The 21,291-nt window shown below is 37.6% G+C and overlaps 2 protein-coding genes across 6 annotated transcripts; both read right to left on the bottom strand.

The window, feature by feature from the left end:
* Positions 1-1,634: 1,634 nt before the first annotated feature.
* Positions 1,635-8,553, bottom strand: LOC133707961 (protein PUTATIVE RECOMBINATION INITIATION DEFECT 1). The gene is made up of 9 exons (XM_062133417.1): positions 7,943-8,553; positions 7,139-7,248; positions 6,863-7,038; positions 5,918-6,229; positions 4,540-5,503; positions 3,741-4,455; positions 3,384-3,661; positions 2,618-3,287; positions 1,635-1,913 (listed from the first exon to the last, which is right to left on the bottom strand). Exons 1-9 carry the CDS (start codon positions 8,438-8,440, stop codon positions 1,680-1,682), a joined length of 3,957 nt encoding a protein of 1,318 aa, XP_061989401.1. The 5' UTR covers positions 8,441-8,553; the 3' UTR covers positions 1,635-1,679.
* A 6,054-nt stretch (positions 8,554-14,607) lies between these two features.
* On the bottom strand, positions 14,608-20,011 carry LOC133712125 (pentatricopeptide repeat-containing protein At4g14190, chloroplastic). 5 transcript variants are annotated; one of them, XM_062138208.1, is made up of 4 exons: positions 19,614-20,011; positions 17,568-19,367; positions 15,855-16,578; positions 14,608-15,602 (listed from the first exon to the last, which is right to left on the bottom strand). In XM_062138208.1, exons 1-2 carry the CDS (start codon positions 19,986-19,988, stop codon positions 18,192-18,194), a joined length of 1,551 nt encoding a protein of 516 aa, XP_061994192.1. In that variant the 5' UTR covers positions 19,989-20,011; the 3' UTR covers positions 14,608-15,602; positions 15,855-16,578; positions 17,568-18,191. The 5 variants fall into 5 exon arrangements, with proteins under 5 accessions (XP_061994192.1, XP_061994194.1, XP_061994195.1 ...); XM_062138210.1 differs by having other exon boundaries at positions 14,608-16,019; positions 16,174-16,578; XM_062138211.1 differs by having other exon boundaries at positions 16,445-16,578.
* Positions 20,012-21,291: the final 1,280 nt, after the last annotated feature.

Here is a 21,291-nt window from a genome sequence, read left to right as displayed (position 1 = left end):
CCTCTTATTAAATAATCGAACCCATGTTCGTATATTGCAAATCCTGCAGCAAATAAAGAAATTTAAAAGACAATAAAGCAGGAACTTTAATCACAAAAACATACTTGTTGAAATTCGGAGCAGATTCTCTTCTGAACAGCTCCTACTTCGAATGGTGTATAGGTCTCAAAACGACTCCAGTAGGGCTGAAATTTGGAGGTCAGATAAAAGATAATGAGACGAACAACTTTGATGAATGAAGGATTTTGTTCTGAGGTCCCGATCAAGACGTTTCGGGGCGTGCAAACAGGCTGATCTGTAGAGGAACGAGCGTGCTGCAGGGGCAGCAGGCGTGCGACGATGCTGCAGGGGCAGTAGGCGACACACGGGTGCTCAAGGGCTGCAGGGGCAGTGCACGGCATGGCTAGCTAGGGCTAGGAGCTTGCGGCAGTTGGTATTGGCCGAAACAGGAAAAACTGGGCAAAAAGTCGTTTCTGCCGGTTTTTCTGCAGAAGGATCAGTTGGTGTGACGGTCGGTTCAGGGACTTCTGGACCGGTTCTTGGTGGTGCTGCTGACAAAATTTGGTGGCAATTGGGTGTCTGGAAGGTGGTGAACCGGTGGAGAGATCACAGCGGATGGTTTGGGGCTTCCGGCGGCCGGTTCTGTAAGTTTCGAGCCGGTTTTGGTTGTGTTGCCGCCGGTTCCGGACTCCTTGGATCGGGGGATACTAGTTGGGAGGCGGAGGAAACTAGGGTTTGAGGGTTTCAACTTGTTTTAGGGTTTTGGTTATTTGTTACAGGGTTAGGGCTCGTGCTGATAACGTGTTTAAGGAAAATATGATTTGCAGAGAGATTGATGAGAGAATTGTGTGTTCTATTATTGATAATAGGAGCCCTTTATATAGGGATTTACAAAGTACATAATCTTGTCATACAAGGAAATAGAATCCGAATAATTAGGAAATCTAGAACTTTCTCTCCTTTTACAACTCTAGAACTAAACCCTAGTTTGAAGAGGCACACATGGTGTCGACTTCCTTCAACAAACTCAAATTTATTGAAATAAAAAAGATAGCATATTAGTAATTGTATTTGCCTGATTAGAATCAGGTCCTATCTAAAATACATAAAATATCTAGTCTCAAGGCAATAACAAGGTATTGCACTTGACTGTAAGCTTATAAGTGACTCTCCTTTTAAGTTATTCTAAGTAACTTATAAATGTATTTAAACTATTTTTTCTTTATTTAAGAAATAATATAAATTCAAAAGTAGTTAAAATAGAGAAAACTGATGCAAACGTATTTTAAAATATATTGGGACAACTATCTAGTATAGACAATTATTGTTTTTTTTTTTTTTGGTCCATATATTAAGGCCATCCATACCCAAAAAACAAAGTCAACTAATAGGTGATAGAACACATACTAAAATTTAGGACCAAACTATGTCATGTTGCTTGCACACTTTTGAGGAGCTATTGGTCTATTTCATTGCCAAATATGCATATTTTGTTCAAATACACATTGATACTTATTATGGAGCAGACTCAGGGACCCCTTATATATATTTTCAGTTCTAAGCTTTTTGTGCATTAGATATTCACAAAGGATGCATACTTGCTAGTGCCTCACTCTGCACCACAACTGATCCCAATAAGTATAGATACAACCAAAGGAAGCTGAATTAATACAATGATCTTAGATTCCATCCTGTACCGTTAAAGTTCTAAAGAAAAGCTCTATTTCTTCTAACAATCTCTTATTCCCAAGATGTGATCCTCCAGAATCCTTACCTAAAGATGACTCTGATGACATCAAACGAATGAGATACTCACAAACTTGTCCCAAATCATCCAGGTTGCTGATCACCACTCTATGCTCTTGCACACCATCATCCTTGGTGTTGTCAGTGTACTTTTGTTTTCTGCACACCTGCATAATCAAAATAACTTCATCATCTCTCTTTACACCACACCACCTGGCTGTCATTCGACTCCCAAATCCTCAAATGACATTGAAATGAATGAACCTATCACCCACTCGTCATACTAAAACTAATTGGACAGAAGTATAATGACTCATTATTTTTGTGTGCAGTGTAAAAAGAAGATAATAATAATAAGGAGAATGAAATTCACACCGCTTAGTTTGCAATCCACACTCTTTTCCTTTTTTGGTTGAACTTCTTACAAAAAGACAAAATTTAAGTTAAAAAGGAAACAGTAATATAAAAAGCAAACCTTCATTTGGTTCTCTTCAAGTGCCCCCTTGTAAACTATATTGGCAATCTTAGTGGGTAAGGGAAAATCTAAGGTTGCATTTGGGTAGTGGATTTTTAAGTAGTTGAATTTTATCAGAGCTTTTCGTCATGGATTTATAAATTTGAAGTTTTCATTTGTATCCAGTCCAGATGTACATTTACTACTTAAAATACAGATGCATTTCAATTACTCGAGGAAGACTGTGATTTCAATTTCACTCCCTAAATCACTGAAGTAAACAATTTTCTTTCAGCAATTGATGTAGACACATTTCAAACTAAGCAGCCAAATCTTAATCCCTGATTTTAAATCCACATATTCAAAATTTCAAACAAAACGTAAGAGAACAGAAAGAGCATGGTTAGGAATGGTCACCTGGAGCAACTGATTTAAGCTAGCAATTTGTTCCATCTTTAAGAAATCTGAGTTCAATAGAGCTCGAAATAATAGGACAATTTCTGTGCTCAAATTATTAGCCGCAAGGTTTTGAATTATGCTAGATATGCAAGTATCATCAAATACGGATCTCATCCACTTAGGAATCTTCTGCAGTTTTAACAGAGCAACTGCAACATGAATTGCAGGCTTGTGAAGATTAATGAAAGATTTTGATGCCAGGCACGGGACAGCTAAAGACATTGCGAGCTCTTCCACAACCATCCTACTCCAAGTATTCTTTGCATCCACACTTGTCTCATGCATGTCCGGCAATTCCCACCCCATGATCATTGACAGGCACAGGCCACAATTCATAGCCACTCTGAGGTCACTGTAGAAAACTAAGCCTTCTAATACAGCCATTACAGAACTTAGGTACTTCGTGGCACATAGCAACTCCTCCCCTGTTCTATTCCTCTGCTCAGATATTCTGGTAAACAACTCCAACAGGCAGTATGAAGCAGCAAGCTTGACCACAGGAGATCCAAAATGCATTAGCCTGCACAGGTCATGGCAGTAGATGCCAATAAAGGAAAATGACTGCATCCTACCTGAGGGATCTAAGAAAACTTTCCAGTCCATAATCCCTGGTACAACAATGTGCAAACTGAAAGAAATAATAATATAGAAAATGAAAGTTACTTTTTAAAAGAACATTGTGCAAACTGAAAGAAATAATCAAAATTTAGTAGAAGAGACTGACCTTCTTAAAGTGAAGTAATTTAGAAGAAGCACAAATATCAAAATTTCTCCAGAGCTTGTTCCTTCATCATGGTCAACCAATGCTGGCCCCTTAAGACATGCTGCATGAACTGCACTGTTGATTATAGAGACTAGAGAACTACTGAAAATGATGGTTTTTGAAGCTTCTGTGAGCACTGCATTAGCAGAATGGTGCAAAATCAAGCAAAGTATGCCAATCACCAAGAGACATTCATGATTCCACATGTCTGCAGCTTTTGTGGTGATACTGTTTATCAACTACAAAAGAAGGTAAATTATCTGATTAAATTCCTGTGGCAGCAAACAAACTAGAGTTAGAAAAAGTTAAGTTAGTCACCTTCACAATCACTGCAAGCCAACTTTCATCATCAGAAAGAGTATCATGTTGCACCGAGCATAGAATTTTAAAAATAAGAACCAACACAACTGCGGATATATGTGGGGACTGTGTATAGGAGGACTCACAATAAAGAGTACGAGCTGCATTTCCAAAACCAAGAAAGCATAACTGGTCTGAAATGGTTGGATATATGTCGACAATTGTTGCCATGAGATTGACTACAGAAATTATCTCTTGCTCTTGACCTTCTGTTTGAACAAGCTCTGTCAATAAGCACACCAAAATTGTGGCGCCATAACTATGTTCTTCTACTATTAACTCTGCAATTGCATTAACATTTAATATATGACTATTCTTTCCATGGGCAGTGATTTCAGAGCCATTTGATGTATTCCTTCTGCAAAATTTCAGAAGCTGATAAGATAATGAGTTTCTCAATTTCTCTTGTTGAAAGAACCATTTCAATGATATTGGATGAATTCTTGCAGAAGACAAATCCCATTCATTTTCAGTTACTATCTGAAACAGGATTCTTTCAGCTTCTGGACTATAGGGGATTTGGTAGCTAACCTCGGCAAGACCCCTATAAAGGCCGTAAAGAAACAACAGCATCATCACTGTGAACGAATCAGTGGCTCCATTTTGGAGATCACTACTGTTGACCAAAATATATTGCTCCAGAGAGGCTAAAACCATCTTATCATCTGCAAGTCTGGGGAAGAAAATATTTAAGATGTGAAGAAAAAAACGTCACTATTGTTAAATGTACTGTCAAACAATTAAAAGAGCGAGTTACCTTTCATCATGTAAAGAACTGATGTATAAGATCAGCAAAATGGCAGATTGACAAGAAGATAATTCCAAATTATGGGTGTTCCTTTGACCAAGTAGAAAGAGCAAATCAATGGGATCAGATGGCAGATATGTAGTAGCATCCCTAATGGGTTGCCCAGTATCAGTTCCCAAAAGCACATCCACCAGTGAACTGAGCATCAGATACACCCTCCACTTCATTTTCTCAGCAGGGAATAAGCCCAGACATCCAAATGACAACGTGAACCAAGTGCTCGAAAGTAGCGTCATTGCAAATTCTCTGGCTTGGTTATCAGAATCCTGAAGCAGTATCGAATGAAAAGTTTCCAGTACTCCAAGGATAGTTTCCTCTTCCATTTCATTTAAGGTGGTTACCAGCCAAGGCAACAAATGTTTTGTACACAAACTCAAAATCAAATTTCGTAGTTCTATTTTAGAGGAGTCAGCAGAATTTTCTTCACGACTATACATGTATGCCTCTTTAAGTAGGTACAAGGAATGCAGAAGTTGACCGGGATGTTTGTTGGATGTACTTAGACAAGCTAAGACAGCATATTCTAATGCTTCTTTAATTGATGGTGCTAGATTCAAACTCACATGAAAAGATGGAGTTCTTATGATAGCTACAAGGACTGAACAGGTCATTATAAATGTCTCCTCAAGCATGCCCATATCCCCATCAGTATGTTGTTTAAGCATCTTTGTTAAAACAGGAACTAGTTCCTCTATATGAGAGGAGGATAGCATTCCGGGGCAATCAGAAATGCAGTTCAAAATAAGCTTCAGAGTTTGATTTTGAACCGGATGGAGAGGAACTTCAGCTACATAATGTAGTACTGGAACCAGAATTGCAAACCCAACAACAAGCCTCTGTTTGAAAGCTTGCTTAGCTTTTGATAAAATATCAAGTACCTGAAGGCAAGATTTGACAGCCGGATCCTTGCATTCTGTTTATCAACAAAGATTATTAGCTGAAAACTAGTATGCTGCGGAAGCACTTGATTTTTCAATAATTTTTACAACAGGTACAGAAACATGGAATCTAAATGATGAGGCAGGGATTTGCAAAGTTGTCATGACAGATTGATAAATGGTAGTCGCAGTTAAGCCTTGCAAGAATACATTCAGTGACCAATTAAAAAGCTTAAGCTATCCAGACTGGCAAGCTGCAAAAATTTTAGAGATTTAAGTAATTCATTTTGATTAATGATAGTCTTTAACCCCCTACTTCAAAGTTCAAACCAATAATTTATTGTTACTTGATGGCTGCCTATAAAGCTACTCTAACAGCTCAACAGATATCAAGCAAAGGATAGCTCTTATTATTTATTATTATTGTTTTGCAAAGATACTTTTCTAACCTGACAATCTCAGTATTTCAAACACATAATCTGCAATGCTTTCTTCAACTAGTACTTGGATTTCTCTGGATGAAGTGCCTTCACAGGACATATAGTGAAAGAGTAAATCTAGTGTGCTGATCTGGACTTGGCTGTCTGTTGAAAGAAGTGGGCCTTTGATGGCCTCAGAAAATAATATGTTCAGAGGATGCATATCTTTTCCATCTTCTGTTGCTTGCCCAAAGCTATCTCCTTCAGATGAACTCATGCTGTTTAAATCAAGGGCATATGCAGTCCCAAAAAGCCCTCTCCGAGCCAAGACCGTCAAAAGAGCTAGACAAGTGTATGGAAATTGTTAGCTTAGATGATGCAGGACCCATACTGACGCTGGAAGCAACAATAAAGTGCATGTAAAATGATGAGTATTCCCTGCGGTATCAGAGTGACTTCCCCAAAGAGATATGCATGGCTTGAGAGGTTAAATCTTATAATTGCAACTAGGCAACAGGCAGTAAATCACAATAAAGCTTCCTCCGAGCTGCAACAACTTTCGCCGTACAATACCAAAAAAAAAAGGACAGTAAAAATGTAGATTCTTAGTCTTTTATCATAATGTGAACAAGTTCTTGGAATTCATTAAGCTAAGATTTGAAGGATCATTCTTATGTAAACCGAACTCGAATAGTGATGATAGAAATTGGATGGACCTTGACGTTCCCAGTTATGGTCAATAAGAAACAATAGTATTGTAGATTGTGGAGTTCCATGTTCTTTTGCAACATTCTTGCCTACATGATGATACATTTATGTGCCCCATAACCAATGCATAATTAAAAAAAATAAAAAATGAAAAAACAGACTAACTTGGAGGTCTCATGAACTATGCTTTAGATAAGGGGTAAGCAAACAGAAGAACCCAACTTTTGAGGGACAAATATAAAAGTATAAAAGAGGTTGAAAACAAACCTATACAATTCAAGCGGACGTCATCACTTTGGGTCTTCATGAGGGCCTCCAGAGACAGGCGCACTAACTTGGGGCAAAAGGAAAATAAAAGATCAGATCCATCAGCATCCTCTGATGCATAGTGGAGAGCAGATACTTTGTACAGAACAAACAGGATTTCTCCCCGAATCTCTTCACTGTGTCAAAGGAACAAAGTAGTGGTGAATTATAATTTGGTAACAGCATGGAAAAAAAAAAGAGGAAAATTTTCTCTTCCCATTGTTCTTCATTAGTTACCTTGGTAATTGAAGACCTGAAACAAGATTTGTAATGAGGCCATTTTTGTCTCTAATGTGAGCAAAAGGATTACTCTGCTGACAGTTTAAGAGAACTCCTAAGCAGTGAAGCTGCATTTTAAGAATAACCAAATTATAATGACAAAATGGTTCAAGTACATAAGATGTAAGTTTCACAAGAAATAGGTGAAAAAATTTGTTCCCAGAACCCTGTGGATGTATACACGAACCATTCCAATGCATAAACGTCCACTCACCCCCTTTGTTCCTTCTCAGAAATCTTCTCAAAGACAATGAGAACTTGTGATATACATGGGTAAAATAAGAACCAAATCACAAGGATCAAGCTTCACATTTTGTCATGCCTCAAAAGTAAATAAACTAGACCGTCCTCCATGTGACCATTGATAGATAATTCTCACCCTCAGAACTCAACTTGAGTTGTCAATGCAAATGTCTATAGTCCAAATCCCTCTATAGTGTCATTTTCATTGAAATCCAGAGAGTATTTGCAGAAAAAGATCTACTAATTCATATTTAAGAGAAGTAGACAAAGCAATACCAACTCATCAAGCATAGAACCAAAACCAGGAAATTTCAGGATGGTGGTCTAGTATGAAAGTCCAGTCTAGGCCTCTATTATCCATGAGAAACACTATGAATCATCCAATTCAAACACTGTTTATTACCGGAATCGAAAACTCTATCCATTTTTTCTCAGGAAGCAAACACAATTTAAGGCATTAACAAGACCTCGAAATCAATTTTACTATGCAAAAACAAAGGGAGAATCGGATAGTACTACCGTGTAAACCTGACGGCGACTCCAAGCCAAGGCGCCGGAAGAGAGGCGATCGGAAAGCCGAGCAATGAACTCAGCAGCGAGGGAGGGATCGCCGGAATCGCAAAGACCTGTGACGAGATCCTCGACTTGTTGCGCGATGGGGTCGTCGTCGAAGGAGGCTAGGGTTTGGACGAGCGGGGAGACGAGGAGGTGAGAGTGGAAGGTGAGGAGGGAGCGGAGGAAGGGAGGGTCGGAGAGGGCCTGGGAGAGCTGGGAGAGAGCGTAGGACACGTGGACGGTGGGAGATTGAGGGTTTGAGATGAGATTGGAGAAGCAGAGGAGGCAGATGGAGCCGCCTTGCTTGGTTTGGAGGACGAGACTGGAGCGGTGGCCCTGGGAGCAAGTCGTCGGCGGCGATGTTGAATTCGAAGCGTAATTGTCACCGGAGTCTTCATCTTCTTCTGGTTCTGGTCCGTTGTAGTGTTGGAGGTTATGCGACTGAGAATCGTCGAAGTACATTGTTGCCGATCTGAGGCGGAGGCGGTGTTTTGAACTTTGGCGCCACACAATTTGGGGGTTTTTTGTTTTGAGAGGGAATATAACGGTAGATGAAGCATTAATCTTTTTTGGGTTTGTTTAAAAATTACTACACGAATGCCACACTGGTATCACCACAAGTTGGTTGTGTTGGTAAGAGCTTCCCGGTGTGGAACTCTCACATCAGTTTCGAATTTCGCTGACGTTGATTGGAGTTTAAATCTCAGTCTACTCTTAGTGGACATGGAGAAGGAAATATTTTGACATGACTCCGGCATTGTTCAGTCTCTGAACCTAAAAAGACTTTGAAGATACCGTATAATCTCGATAAAAAAATAAAAAATAAAAAAATAAATAAAAATTAATTCGGGAACTTTAGAAAACGAATTAAAAGCTGGAGCAATATACAAAGGAGGCTAGCTATAATCTTAAAAATGAGTCATCAAGTTGTTGTGGCCAAAAGAGGCTTGAGCATTTGTCGTGAAATTAGTCTATTAAAGAATATGGTTAAACACAACCACTGCAAGTGGCCTAGTGGTTCTTGCCTAGTTGGGTGTGCTCCCCAACCTAGGTTCGAACCCCGAAGCTGTCAAAGTGGCCAGGCATTGTGCTGCAATGCACAGTTGGAGCATTTCACATGCGCAATTAATTGAAATGTACTATCTAATTAATTGAACCACCAATTATCATTTTCTATATACAAGTGTTATAAAAAAACGAACAATTACTATGTTCCTTCCATAAAACTTGAAATTGACACTAATTATCCGGATTAAAAGCTTTTTCAACATGCAGTGACATTTGTTAAAGCCACAATAACTAGCTTTCAATCCCCATTCCCCAAAGCTTCTGCTTGAAGGATCAGGCCCGGACCTGAGGTGAGGCCCAAGAGACAACTGACTCTGGTCCAAAATATTATTTTTACACCTTGTTAAGATGTTACATATATACACATATTTTTACATCCGGTTAGGTTGTTGTAAAAGAGAAATTTTAAATACACACCATAACTACTTAGTACACATCCCTATTATTTTATATTACAAATTAGATTTCATAGATAGGTCAAATGACTACAACAGACATATCTATGTATTAGAAAAAGAAGAAAAAATAGTCCTCCTTTCAAAAAAAAAAAATAGTCATATTTTCCTTATATTATTCTATTTATGTATAAATACTTAGATAAACACAATAAATTTATGAATACAATAGAAAAAGCGGCGCAAACCCTAGCGTTGAGCAGAGAGACTGGCGGCAACTTTCTGTCAGGTTTGGTAGTGGTGTCGCTTCGTCACAGGGCGTGCGTCGTAGTCGTTGCGCCAGCATGTTTTTCTGAGTGCGGCAAGTTTGGTCGCTGTGGTGTCCGGAGATCGCCGGGTGCTTAGAGATCGGTAGGAGGCTATGGCAGATCAATCAAAGTCGAAAAGCATAGCAAAGTGGGTCGGTTCTGGTGACGCCAGTTCAACGGAGAGAAGAGGCAGAGTGTTTACCAGGGCGGGTCGTCCGGATTTCGGCCGGTCTTGGTGGGGAATCATCCTTGGTTCTTCTTATTTCTTGCTGGATTCTGTTGTCGGCTGCAAAGGAGGTGCGGATCTGTAGATTGACGGAGATGCGGTGCTGGAGGGGTCGGCCGCCGGAAAACTTGGTGGCACCGGTGGTGATGAATGGGCAGACATACTCTAGGGTTTTTGCTCAGGTTTGGACTTGGGTCTTTGGGCTTGGGCTCAAGCTTGAGTTGTTGGGCCTTATATGGTGGGCTAGTAGAGGGGGTGCCTTGCCACCCCCATTTATCACTTAATGGTAAGGGTGGGCCTGACCCAAGAGGTTGACTTTCTTGGGCAGTTGGGCTGATATCTGGTCCATGATCAATCGTTTGCGGATCATGACTTCTGCGGGAGTTGGTAATTATCTGGAATAAGATTGACATTATTTCAAGCGGCTTATGGATAAGGAATTGCTCCTATTTGTTTGCTAGGAAGTGGCACTCTGTTGGTAACGCAATTGCACGTCTGGCTAATGGGGAGTCTAGTCAAAGATTTTTCCCTAGAAGACACGGAGTTGTTTTTTGTTTATGAGTTCGCTTTACAAGCGGGCTCAAATTGACTTGTAATGGGTTTGCATTACTTAGATAGGATCTTGGTTGTTTCCCCACCATTTTTCTGTCTTTAAGTGTATGTTAGACTCTAGCTTATTAGCTGGTCATCTAATGCAATGAACCTTTATTTCAAAAAAAAAAAAAAAACAATAAATTTATATACATGGGCTCCCATTTATTACAAAAATAAATTTAGAAACCATCTAGTTAATGTTTTCTTAAATAAATTTTATCAATACTCCCATTTTTTTAGTTAATTTTATTTTTTTGTTCTAAAAGTTATGATACTCAAAAAAAAAAGTTATGATACTCAACTTATTATCTAATATAAAACATCACAAATAAAAAATAATTGTTAATCTTTTTTGCCCCTCTAGTTGTCAGTCACAGCACTGTGGAGAAACTACTAATATAGTTTGGTTGCCTGCTCAACTTAAAATTATATACTAGATCAACATGATGTTTTTTTTTTTTTTTTTTGAAATGGGGCTGGTGCAGCTGCCCTCAAGCCTTGATTAATGAAATTGCAGAATACATGGGGGGGACATAGAGCCTGAACCCCAGATTACAATAAGCATAAAGAGAACATCCCGAAATAATACCAGGATTCTCCATAAAATCTATGTATTCTAACAAGCACCAGTTAGCAAAGAGTGCACGAATGACTATTCTATTTGGTTTGACATAGCAGTGACATACCGGAAAGATAACTCTATAATGAAGAAGCATCATTACAAATAGCACAGCTTTCCCACTAAGTTGTCGCACGGAAATAAATCCGGCGGCACTCAATTTCATCCTGCCACTAGGAGGTTGCGTCCATTTGATCAAACAAACAGATCAACATGATGTTTGGTGGATGGGAACTCAAATAATATAAAACTTATTTCTAGGCAAGGGAACAATAATAAATCTTTACGAATTTACCAATAACTAACGCAAGTAATCAATATGGTCATTTACAAAACGTCAATATACTAATATATACTAGTCATAATAAATGGTTGCCGTAATATAGTCAAATAATAAGATATTTCATGGTTTTTGAGATTAAGGTTATTTTAAGTACTTTGAGTTGTGACGGAGATCTGCCTGACTGTGTCGTACGGCGGGGATGGATGGACAGGTGGACTGGGCCGAATCAGTTTGTTGGGCCCTGCGTGGATCTCCTTTACTGGCTGCCCTATTTGGGTTTTTAGTTTTGGGCTGGGGTTTCTACCCTAGTCCAATAGCTTCTAATTTGGGCTAGGGTTTAGGCTCTTGGCCCAAACCTATGTTTTTAGCTTTTGTCTAATTACAATAAGTTTCTTGTATTAGGAACCTAACGAGTGTAGTTTGGCTTGTCTATTCGCTATGTTTCCATAGCTTATAGGCTCGCTTTTAAAGTGAGCGATTAGTTCGAATATAGTTGGTCTATCCTATGTACTACTGTGGCTCCTCCACGAAACCTTGATCTGGCCATTGTTATGTGTCAGCGGGTGAGTATGTAATGGCCTTCTTGGCATGCGCTATTATCAATGGAATTACCATTATTCAAAAAAAAAAAAGTACTTTGAGTTGTGTATTTAGTAAAATATAAGAATGAGAAATTAAATGAGTGGTGTATTGAGTAGGGAGTGTTTATTATAGGATAGAGAAAAGTGTATATATACTAAATGATGATGATTGACCTTTTAATACACACAAACACATGCAATATGTATATATATATATATATATATATATATATATATATATATATATATATATATATATATATATATATAAAATAAAATCTAATCATCATTAGGAGTAAAAGATTTATTATATTTATAGCAAATTACCATAAGATACATTATTTGAGAAACTAATACCGTGCGTGCGCAAGGCTTGGGTGTAGAAGATCCATGCGGACAAAAAAGTTTCCCAAGCAGAAAGTACAAGTTCGTGTGGGAGAATTTTTTTATTTTTCTAATTTTTGAGTGCGAAATGAAATGACAGGAATATCCCTCCGGGTATAATAGATAATGATGAACCATTTTCCTTTAGTATTCATCTCTTTACTGAGAGAGAGAGAGAGAGAGAGAGAGAGAGAGAGAGAAGCAAAATCTATAACTTGAAGGCAGATGGATCTTTAACCATTAAAGGTATTTACCTCTGTACTTTGAATTTCTCATTCGATTCAAAATGCGTTTTTCTGTATGATTCAAATTTTTCCATTTATCTTCATCTCTTTACTGAGAGAGAGAGATCGTGTCTTTGATTCAAGGCAGAGGGATCTTTATCCGTCATTCAAATTTGAACTTAGATTTGCAACTTCAACTATATTTACTTCTCTACCTTGAATTTCTCAGATATGTTTTTGTTCAATCCAGAATTGGTTTCTCTGCATGATTTAAAACTTTTTTTTATTTGTGTTTTCATATTTGAATTTGTGTTTTTGAGACTAAAGTTATATTTTAATTGAAATGGTAGTTTCAATTTTAGCTTGATCGACATCTGTTTGCTAATTTATCTGCTATATTTATGTCGAATTCAGGATGAAATTCTTTATATGAATCAAAATTTTCTTTTGATATTTTTGTGTGAGTTTTTTTTTAATTTTTTTTATTTGTGTTTTTGATACTAGTACTCGATTACTACTGACCCTCAGTAGCTTGACTTGATTGCTTATGACCCTCAGTAGCTTTACTCTATTACTACTAACCCTCAATAGCTTTGCCCTAGTGTTATTAATTTGAAGCTTGGTTTAACTGCACTTGCTTGTGAACAGAGAATTGGTGAAGACTATGTTGTATTTACTATTGACAGTCAATATCAGTGTAGTATAGTAATATTTGTTATTGATGGTCAGTTTCATTATCTAGTATTTGCTATTGAAGGTTAGTATTAGTGTCACAATTTACTATTTACCATCAGTGACAACATCTTTTAGCTCTTCAAATATATTATGTTCATGACTTTTTCATTACTTACAACTTCACATAATGTATAAAGAAGGAAATGTTAGTAAGGTAAAAACGTAAGTCATGGAAAACAAGTAGAAAGTGCAAGACAAAAAGGATGGAAGTACAAACAAACATAGAACTCAAGGCCAAGAAAAGTCGTTGAATGAAATGATGAAGAATTATTGTTGTATTAGTAAATATTCTCTTATTTTGTAAGAGTTGATTGTAATCCTTTATGATGATTTATTAAAAGCATTCTGATACCTTCATTGAAAGCCTCTGAAACTATTAAAATGTTGTGGCAGTATTGGACATATTTCTAACTTTAAGGTGTCAATTTGCTTAAACTAAAGTGCGGTGGCAATCTAGTAATTTCATGTAAGACTAAAGTGCGGTGGCAATCTTGTAATTTTCATTATCTTTAATAAGATAGCTTAGCTTTGCGTTAATTAAGTGACTGCACGGACAATTGCGCGAAAGACTCTACGCATGGGAAGAAAAAAAGGTGATTGGCCTTATTGGTAAATGCCTCTTATATTTATAGGATAAAGAAAAATTTATATACATTATATGTAACAATACAATTACCCCAAGGTTAAAGAAAAGTAAATCTCTCATTTTTGTCTACCATTCCAACTTTATTAATTTAACTTTTAGTGTAGAATATCTTTTGAGTATCTTTAACAATATAAGCTATATTTTAAGTTCAAATAATTAAGAATCTGAAATTTAGCTACATGTTTAATAATTTTCCCCAGCAATATTAGTTATTTCAAATATTTTCTCAAATCATAAATTGCTTTCTGGATAAATGGCAAAGGAAATAGGAGATAGAAATATAACTATACAAAATTCATAGCTAAGTGTAGCATATTTACCAAAAGTTATATTTAGCTTCCACTTAAGTACTTTGTTAGAGATGCTCTTAGCTTATTTTTTATAGTTCTAATTTGGAACATCTTTAGCTTAATCTTTTAAATTTTGGTTTGTAACATCTCCGGAATATAAATATTTTAGATATTACGTTTTGTTTGTTATTATATTGTTGGACTTTGAATTTATAGATTTATTTCCGAAAAATTCTTCCAAAAAAAATTGAATGCGTACTATGATTAGGGGGCCCAACTTTTAAAGTTTGTCTCATATCTGAAAATCTCAAGTTCGATCCTATGAATGATTGAAGCAAATCCACGTTTCTTCTTTCTTTTTTGGTCACATTGTCTTCACTTCCCATGATCCCATCTCACTTCTGATTTTTCAAATTTAAAAGAAATATATAGTAAATAAAAATAGAGCTCGCGTTCGTGCTTTGAAGTTTCTGTTGGTGAAAATGTAGAGGGATCAGAAACACAAAACAATAACTTTACCAGACATAAATTAGCCGATTTGCTACAAATGGGAATTCTAAAGCTTCTACAGCTCTTACTGCTTCCAAATATTTCTTTTCAGTATTATTCAACAGAACTTGGTAGCATTAGGTTCATCTCCAAATTGCTGCAGCAATGTACACTCCCAACAATTCCTCTTACTCATCGGTTTTGCAATCTTATATCTGAAACAGCCTGCAATGCAATATATCTTCAATCCAGAAAGCCTTCTTATCATCACTTGATTGCACTAATATCATGTGCAGCAGCCACTGTTTGTGCTCAAAATCCTAACTTGATGATGAAAACAAGAAGTGGAGGACATGATTATTAAGGGTATGCCTTATGTGACTGGCGATGTTCCTTTCTTCGTCCTAAGACGGATGATGATTTATACATCAGGCTAACAATGGATGTTGTTGCCTCAAACTTTCAAAAAAAAAAGATGTTGCCTCGTTCTTGGAGACTACGAAAATTTTGTCTCTGTTAGAAAATTTTGTCTCTGTTAGAAAATTTTGTCTCTGTTGTTTGCAGCATAACTGCAGTGAAGTGAGCTGACTTCAAGCTGTGTTTTTCTCAGGGAAAGAGTTCTCCACCTGCGTCTGATACCGTTGAAGAATGAATGAGATTGCTCTATAATTCGCCAAATTTCCAAGATTTACAATGGACCAAACGAGTACACATGAGATTACTCTATAATTTGCCAAATTTCCCATATATTGAGTCGCCAACCAAGACACAAAATTGAAGACCTGCTTAATTGCAAATAAATTTCATTAGATTGATATTGAAATATATTCACGCAATTTCCCACAATAGAATAGTTCGTGGTTGACAATTTTCATCTGCCTTTAAAAAATTCATCCTACTCATCCGAACAAGAAGCTTTATGTCCAGATCCAAACAATAAGCAAATAGACAAATATATGATGCAACATAAATATGAAGAGAGGATGGCATTCTTAGTTAAGCTTTTCCTAAAACTTGTTCCAAAAGTACTTTACCATTTTAACTAGTCAACCAGAATTTCAAGGTTTAAGCTCTGGAATCTATTTCTCAAACAGAGAACTGATGCTAAGGTGAAATTCACAACCAGTGATGCTTAGTGTCATCATCTTGACTTGTTGCACTACTCCAAAAGATTTCTCATTATCTGGATTTTGCATGTACTGGAGAAATACACAATGATCAGTCTATTTATAGCCAGCAAACCAGTCATCATACATGAAAAGAGTTCCAATTATTTTCCACTGACCAAAAAGATATTAATCTTTTGAAAGTAAGGAAAAAAAGAAGTTTCTAGTTTTGTGACAAAAACACCACCTTAGCAATAAATATTAGGTGTTCAAGAGGACTCGAGGCATAATGACCTTGGATAGCCCAAGCAGTTGAAACTGAAGGCGCTGTAAATGCAACAATGACTTCTGCAGAAATCTATATGCTACAGTTAACAAGAAGAAGAACCCTTTTTGCTTTTCAGTTAAGAGGAATCAGTGACTAATCTTCATTCTGAGGTTACATTTATATGGCAGAAGAACAAGTGCAAACTAATTTACTGAAAAGTACACAATTGATAGTTTGAGTTCATCATTACCATATTTTTGAATGTTTACTGATACTACATAACTTAGTCTCCTTGTTACTTAAAAGCTGCAAACCATCACGGACATAGAAGCAAGGATCATATCATCCCAACCCACTGATCATATGGCACATGCAAAGCCTGACCTGTTCAAGTGTTTAATCTTCAAAACTTTTTGCTTTACAATTCTAGCATTGGGAAGGCCATAATCTTTATAGAGAAGGAAGGCAAGTTTCTTACTTGTTTTTATCTATAAACAATCTCCAAACTTAATAAACAATGTATAACTATACACTGATGTCGACTCCATGCTACAACAATTTCAAAATATAAAAAAGCGGGAAAGAAAAGAAATGGAACCCATCCTATAACTAAAATTCATGAAGTTATCAAAAAGTTTATTAAACATAACATTGTAGTCCTCAGTCCTTCTCTAGCAAACAAAACAAATATGGCATAGTACCCACAACCTTCATCGTTTTCTTATAAGCCAAATAACTATCTATAATATATATATATATATATATATATATATATAGAGGCCCGATCAGGAGCGGACGTCCGCACTTTCGCTAAAGTGCGGACGTCGATGCAGCAGCGGCTTCCAGGCGGCAGCGGCGGCGCGGGGCTGGCCGGAGGGAGGCAGGAGGCGTCCCAGACCTCTTCTGGGCGGCGTTTGAGGTCGGAGGAGGTCGGGCTTGCCGGTTTCTGGGCAGCCACCTCACCTGCAGTTGCAGGTTCTGTGCAGCACCGCATAACCATCGCCGGCGACTCCACCGGACCGCAGACCCCTCCGCACGACCCCCAGCGTCCCTCCGGCAAGCCGCGCCGCGCCGTCGCCGCTCGATCGAGGCCGGAGGAGCGACGTCCGCACTTTTTCTGGGTTGCGGACGTCCGCTCTCGAACGGCTTTATATATATATATCTATATATATATATTCATAATATCAAGATTATTTTCTCTGCTGTATCTTAACTTTTTCTAAGCCACAAGCAGCAAATTCAATAATTCTATCGAAATTTAGTTCAACCATTTAAAGCATCAAATAGAAACCATTACAAACAGATAAAATTGTTAACATTTCCTTATAATAACATGTATATATTTAGGAGATATAAGAGTGATTGTAACTTACAAGAGATTATCTGTGAATGTCTCTGGGTTAGATAAGCGGCGACCTCCTTCATCTGCATAAAATTGCAGCCAGTATCCCAAATTGAGCCTTCCTTTGTGACAAACTTATGAGCATCACTATATAGCTTTATTCCAAGAAAGACCCGTTGTCATGATAAATTGATTTATGCGGAATTTATTCCACCACCTATTCAACTTTCAACAACAATAGTAGGAGGATATCAAATATGCAATCAAGGCAAAAAGAAGCTGTATATTGTGGGATACATTAAAAAGGAATGGCATATGTCAATTCTGCTTCCAGTAATGTATACTGTTAGCTCATTGTTACAGGTGCGGAGTTTAAAACCTGCTGCAGTGGTACCTCCAGCAGAGTTGGATTATACTTGATATACCTAGATAGTGTCTGCTATAGTTGTCATAAGCCACCATTAAAATTAGTACTCCAAATAGATGAGAAAAAATGAAATTAGGCAGCAAATTCTCCTCCATACAATGGCAACAGACAGGAGAGAGAGGCTGTTCAATTAATCAAATCCATCATGAGGTTCTTTCAAGCATTTCTGTACAAATGTCTGTCCTTTAATCAGTACACTAGCAAAAACAGTATCTCTGATGCACTAGCTTATCTTGACTTCATTAAGTCCCTCTTACTGAGGTTACACTGATTGTCTTTGAACACTGAATCAATGAGATCTTGGTAAGTCCATGTTTTCTTTTCTCTAACTTCAGGTTCAAGAGAGGAGTATGCTGCTTCACAGTTCCTGAGGAAATGCCCCTTCCCAAATGTAGTAATAACGAGAGGATCGGTGTTCATTTCAACTGCTTTGTAAAGAAAACCCTGCTTCCTCCATGCATCTAAAGTCGCAGACCCATCATAGCCAATCCTATTTGCATCAAATAGAATTCCAACAGTGATCATATCGGGCTCCACACCATGGGTTAGTGATTGGGAGAACATGATTCTCAGGCGGGTGAAATCTTTCATCTTCAAATAAGCTAGCATTATTATGTTTGCCACCGTTGCATTCCATGGGACACCTTTTTCTTCCATCTCTAGAATGACGGAATCCATACCTCTTCGACTCAAAATACCAGCATGAGAAAGGAGACGCACACACCAAACGAGATCAGTCTGACCAAATCTTGGAGAAAGATCAACTCCCAAGTTCTCTAATCTGGAAAACATATAGTTCTCAATATAAACTTCTGCAACTTTCTTAATCAAATCCTCCTTTAAAATTGCTCTCGAGTTCAAAACTCTTCTATAAAACACTTCCATCTTCTCCAAGATCCCAAATTTTGCATAAACTTCCAGCATTGCAATCAAAGTAGGAGCCTGCAAATCCATTCTTTTTGAAACCATGGATTGATATACTCTTTCCATCCTTTTCAGTAACCCTCCACGTGCAAACTCTCGAATAAGCAAATTATAGGTAATCTGGTCTGGTGAACAGCCATTTAATCTCATTTTCTTCAGACACATACCCATCTCATCATACATTTTATATTTTCCATAAGCCTCAATGAGCCCATCATAAGTATCGGTGTCTGGTGCCAAATTCATTTCTTTCATCTCGTTAAGGAAGAGTTCGGCATCATCAAAGTTTCCTTTTCTCGAAAGACCATGAATAATTGAATTGTATACTTCCACAGACAGCCTAAGACAATGACTCTTCATATCCTGAAAGCACAGCACTGCCTCTTCAATCAGGTCCTCCTCAACCAACAATCCTATTATCTTGCTGTAGTTGAATTCATTAATCCGCGATTTCTCAATGTTCCTCCATACATCAAACAACTGTTAAAAAGATTCCAGAATCACAATTTCAATGAGAATCACAAGTAACCGAAACCAATTTCCATGAAATAACCCAAAACAGATATCTGAATATTTCTACTAAATGTTGTTTCTTGGCAACCAACTATCAAGACAGTTTACTTCTGTAAAGATAAAAGTAAATATGCAAAAACTGTAAATTTTCAACAATCAACAGAATCTCACAGAGCTTTTAACCAAGGAGTAGAGATAGAGAGAAAAACACACCTGCAAGATTTCCTTGGGCCTGGAGGCATGTATGAGGAATCTGATGACAGCCCAGAATTGGTCTCTGGTCCAATCACCATCATCTCTAAGCACTTGCAAAGGGCAACACTCCTTCTCCATGAGAATCTCCAGTAAGGCTTTGAGCTTGTGGTATTCATGGGAATGGAGGGTGGTGTGCTTTGGGGAACTGGTGTTATGCGGTGGTGAGAAGAACTGGGCATGGCAACGAGAAAGAGTAGAGGGGAGGGATTTGGTTTTGGTTTTGGTGGAGGGTTTTGCGGTTTGGGTTTTGGGGAAGAGGAGGGTGCTGTGTTTGAAGCTCCATGTATGGGCTATCTTGCAATGGCTATACGGGAAGTTCACCACACTCTCCATATGAGTCTCCTGGGAATTTTGAAAACTAGCCCATTTCTCAACAAATAAACACATTTAAACCATCATTGTCCAAAATAAAATAAAAGGGAAATGATGGAAAATGTCACTTTAGAGAGTGAAATGATAATAAGGTCACCTAGTTTCTCACTTGATAAGAAGGTCCATTGTAAATTGTTATTAATATTAGTTTAGTCCTTGTGAATAATGAGGTCATGTTAAAAAAGGTCAGTTTTTAATTTTTATCATTCCGATTTTGCCCCTAAGGTAATAAACCTTTATAACCTTCCATTTCAAAATCATGGAGCTCAAATTTTCTCTCTCCTTTGATCAGAAAGCTTCCGATTCGATTTGATCGGAGATCTCTTTCCGAGATTCTTTCTTCGCTGCCCTCTCCGTCGGAAGCTTCCGATTTCTCTTTGTGCCTCTGCGACGATCTGAAAGTGGTTTTGGAGCTTCCTCAGGTCTTTTCTCTTTTTTTGGATCTCTGGCTTCGTCGGTGTTTGTCTTGATCACGTTATTGTGTTCTTCTTCTTCGTTGACTCAGTGCTTAGTTACAGTCTCTCTATTTCTTCCTCTCTCTGGTTTTCTCTGATTTGATCGGTAAGCCTTCTCTCTGTGAATTTGTTCGTTTTGGATTTTGCAGTGTATTTTTGTTGTTTGTGTTAAATTGTTGAATTGTTCGTTTTGGATTACTGTTTTCTTCTCCTTCGTCGAACTCAGTGCTATGTTGAATTGTTGATGATGTTTTGTGCTATTGCTGTACTATATTTGTTCTATACTGTAATTTTTTTATCAGTGACATGGCCAGTTACATTTTTAATACTGCTGTTTTGTTCAGGAATTATCATTTATTTTGCGAGTATGATGTTGTTCTTCTGTTCAGGAATTAACAGTTACTTTGGCAGTGACTTGTTTGTGTTGATTCTGTTGATTTCCTTAGTAGTGACATGGATAGTGATTTGTTTTATTCTTGTGCAGTTGTTATGGATACTAGCTATGTTGTCAAGTTTATTTATTCTGGTGAAGCAGCGACAGTTCCATTGTTGCATAATTGGTCGTTTGTTGACCTATGCAATTCCATACGCTCGGGATTTGATTCAAGGCAATTTCATGTTGAGGTACATTATTCCTCCGGATTCTACTTCATGTTTTCTAGAGAGTGAAGTTGATATGAGAATGATTTTTAGGAATTTGGTTCGTTACAATTCTGATTTTGTTGAAGTGTTTGTGACTGATTTGCCTTCTATTAGTGAAAGTGTGGTGAGTAATACAGTTTGTGAGGATTCTAGTACCATGCTTGAGG

Source organism: Rosa rugosa, chromosome 5, assembly GCF_958449725.1.
Source record: "Rosa rugosa chromosome 5, drRosRugo1.1, whole genome shotgun sequence".
Taxonomy (NCBI): Eukaryota; Viridiplantae; Streptophyta; class Magnoliopsida; order Rosales; family Rosaceae; genus Rosa; species Rosa rugosa.
The sequence above is the reverse complement of the archived record's forward strand: the minus strand, read 5'-3'. Positions and strand labels throughout refer to the sequence as shown.

Excerpts from the sequence above, each read along its gene's own strand:
- LOC133707961 (XM_062133417.1), bottom strand. The coding sequence starts at position 8,440 with ATGTACTTCGACGATTCTCAGTCGCATAACCTCCAACACTACAACGGA. Across the intron at positions 3,288-3,383 it reads AATTACTTCACTTTAAGAAG|TTTGCACATTGTTGTACCAG; the intron begins GTCAGTCTCTTC and ends TATTTCTTTCAG. Across the intron at positions 1,914-2,617 it reads GCTTAAATCAGTTGCTCCAG|GTGTGCAGAAAACAAAAGTA; the intron begins GTGACCATTCCT and ends TTGATTATGCAG.
- LOC133712125 (XM_062138206.1), bottom strand. The coding sequence starts at position 19,988 with ATGGAGAGTGTGGTGAACTTCCCGTATAGCCATTGCAAGATAGCCCAT. Across the intron at positions 19,368-19,613 it reads GGCCCAAGGAAATCTTGCAG|TTGTTTGATGTATGGAGGAA; the intron begins GTGTGTTTTTCT and ends TCTTTTTAACAG.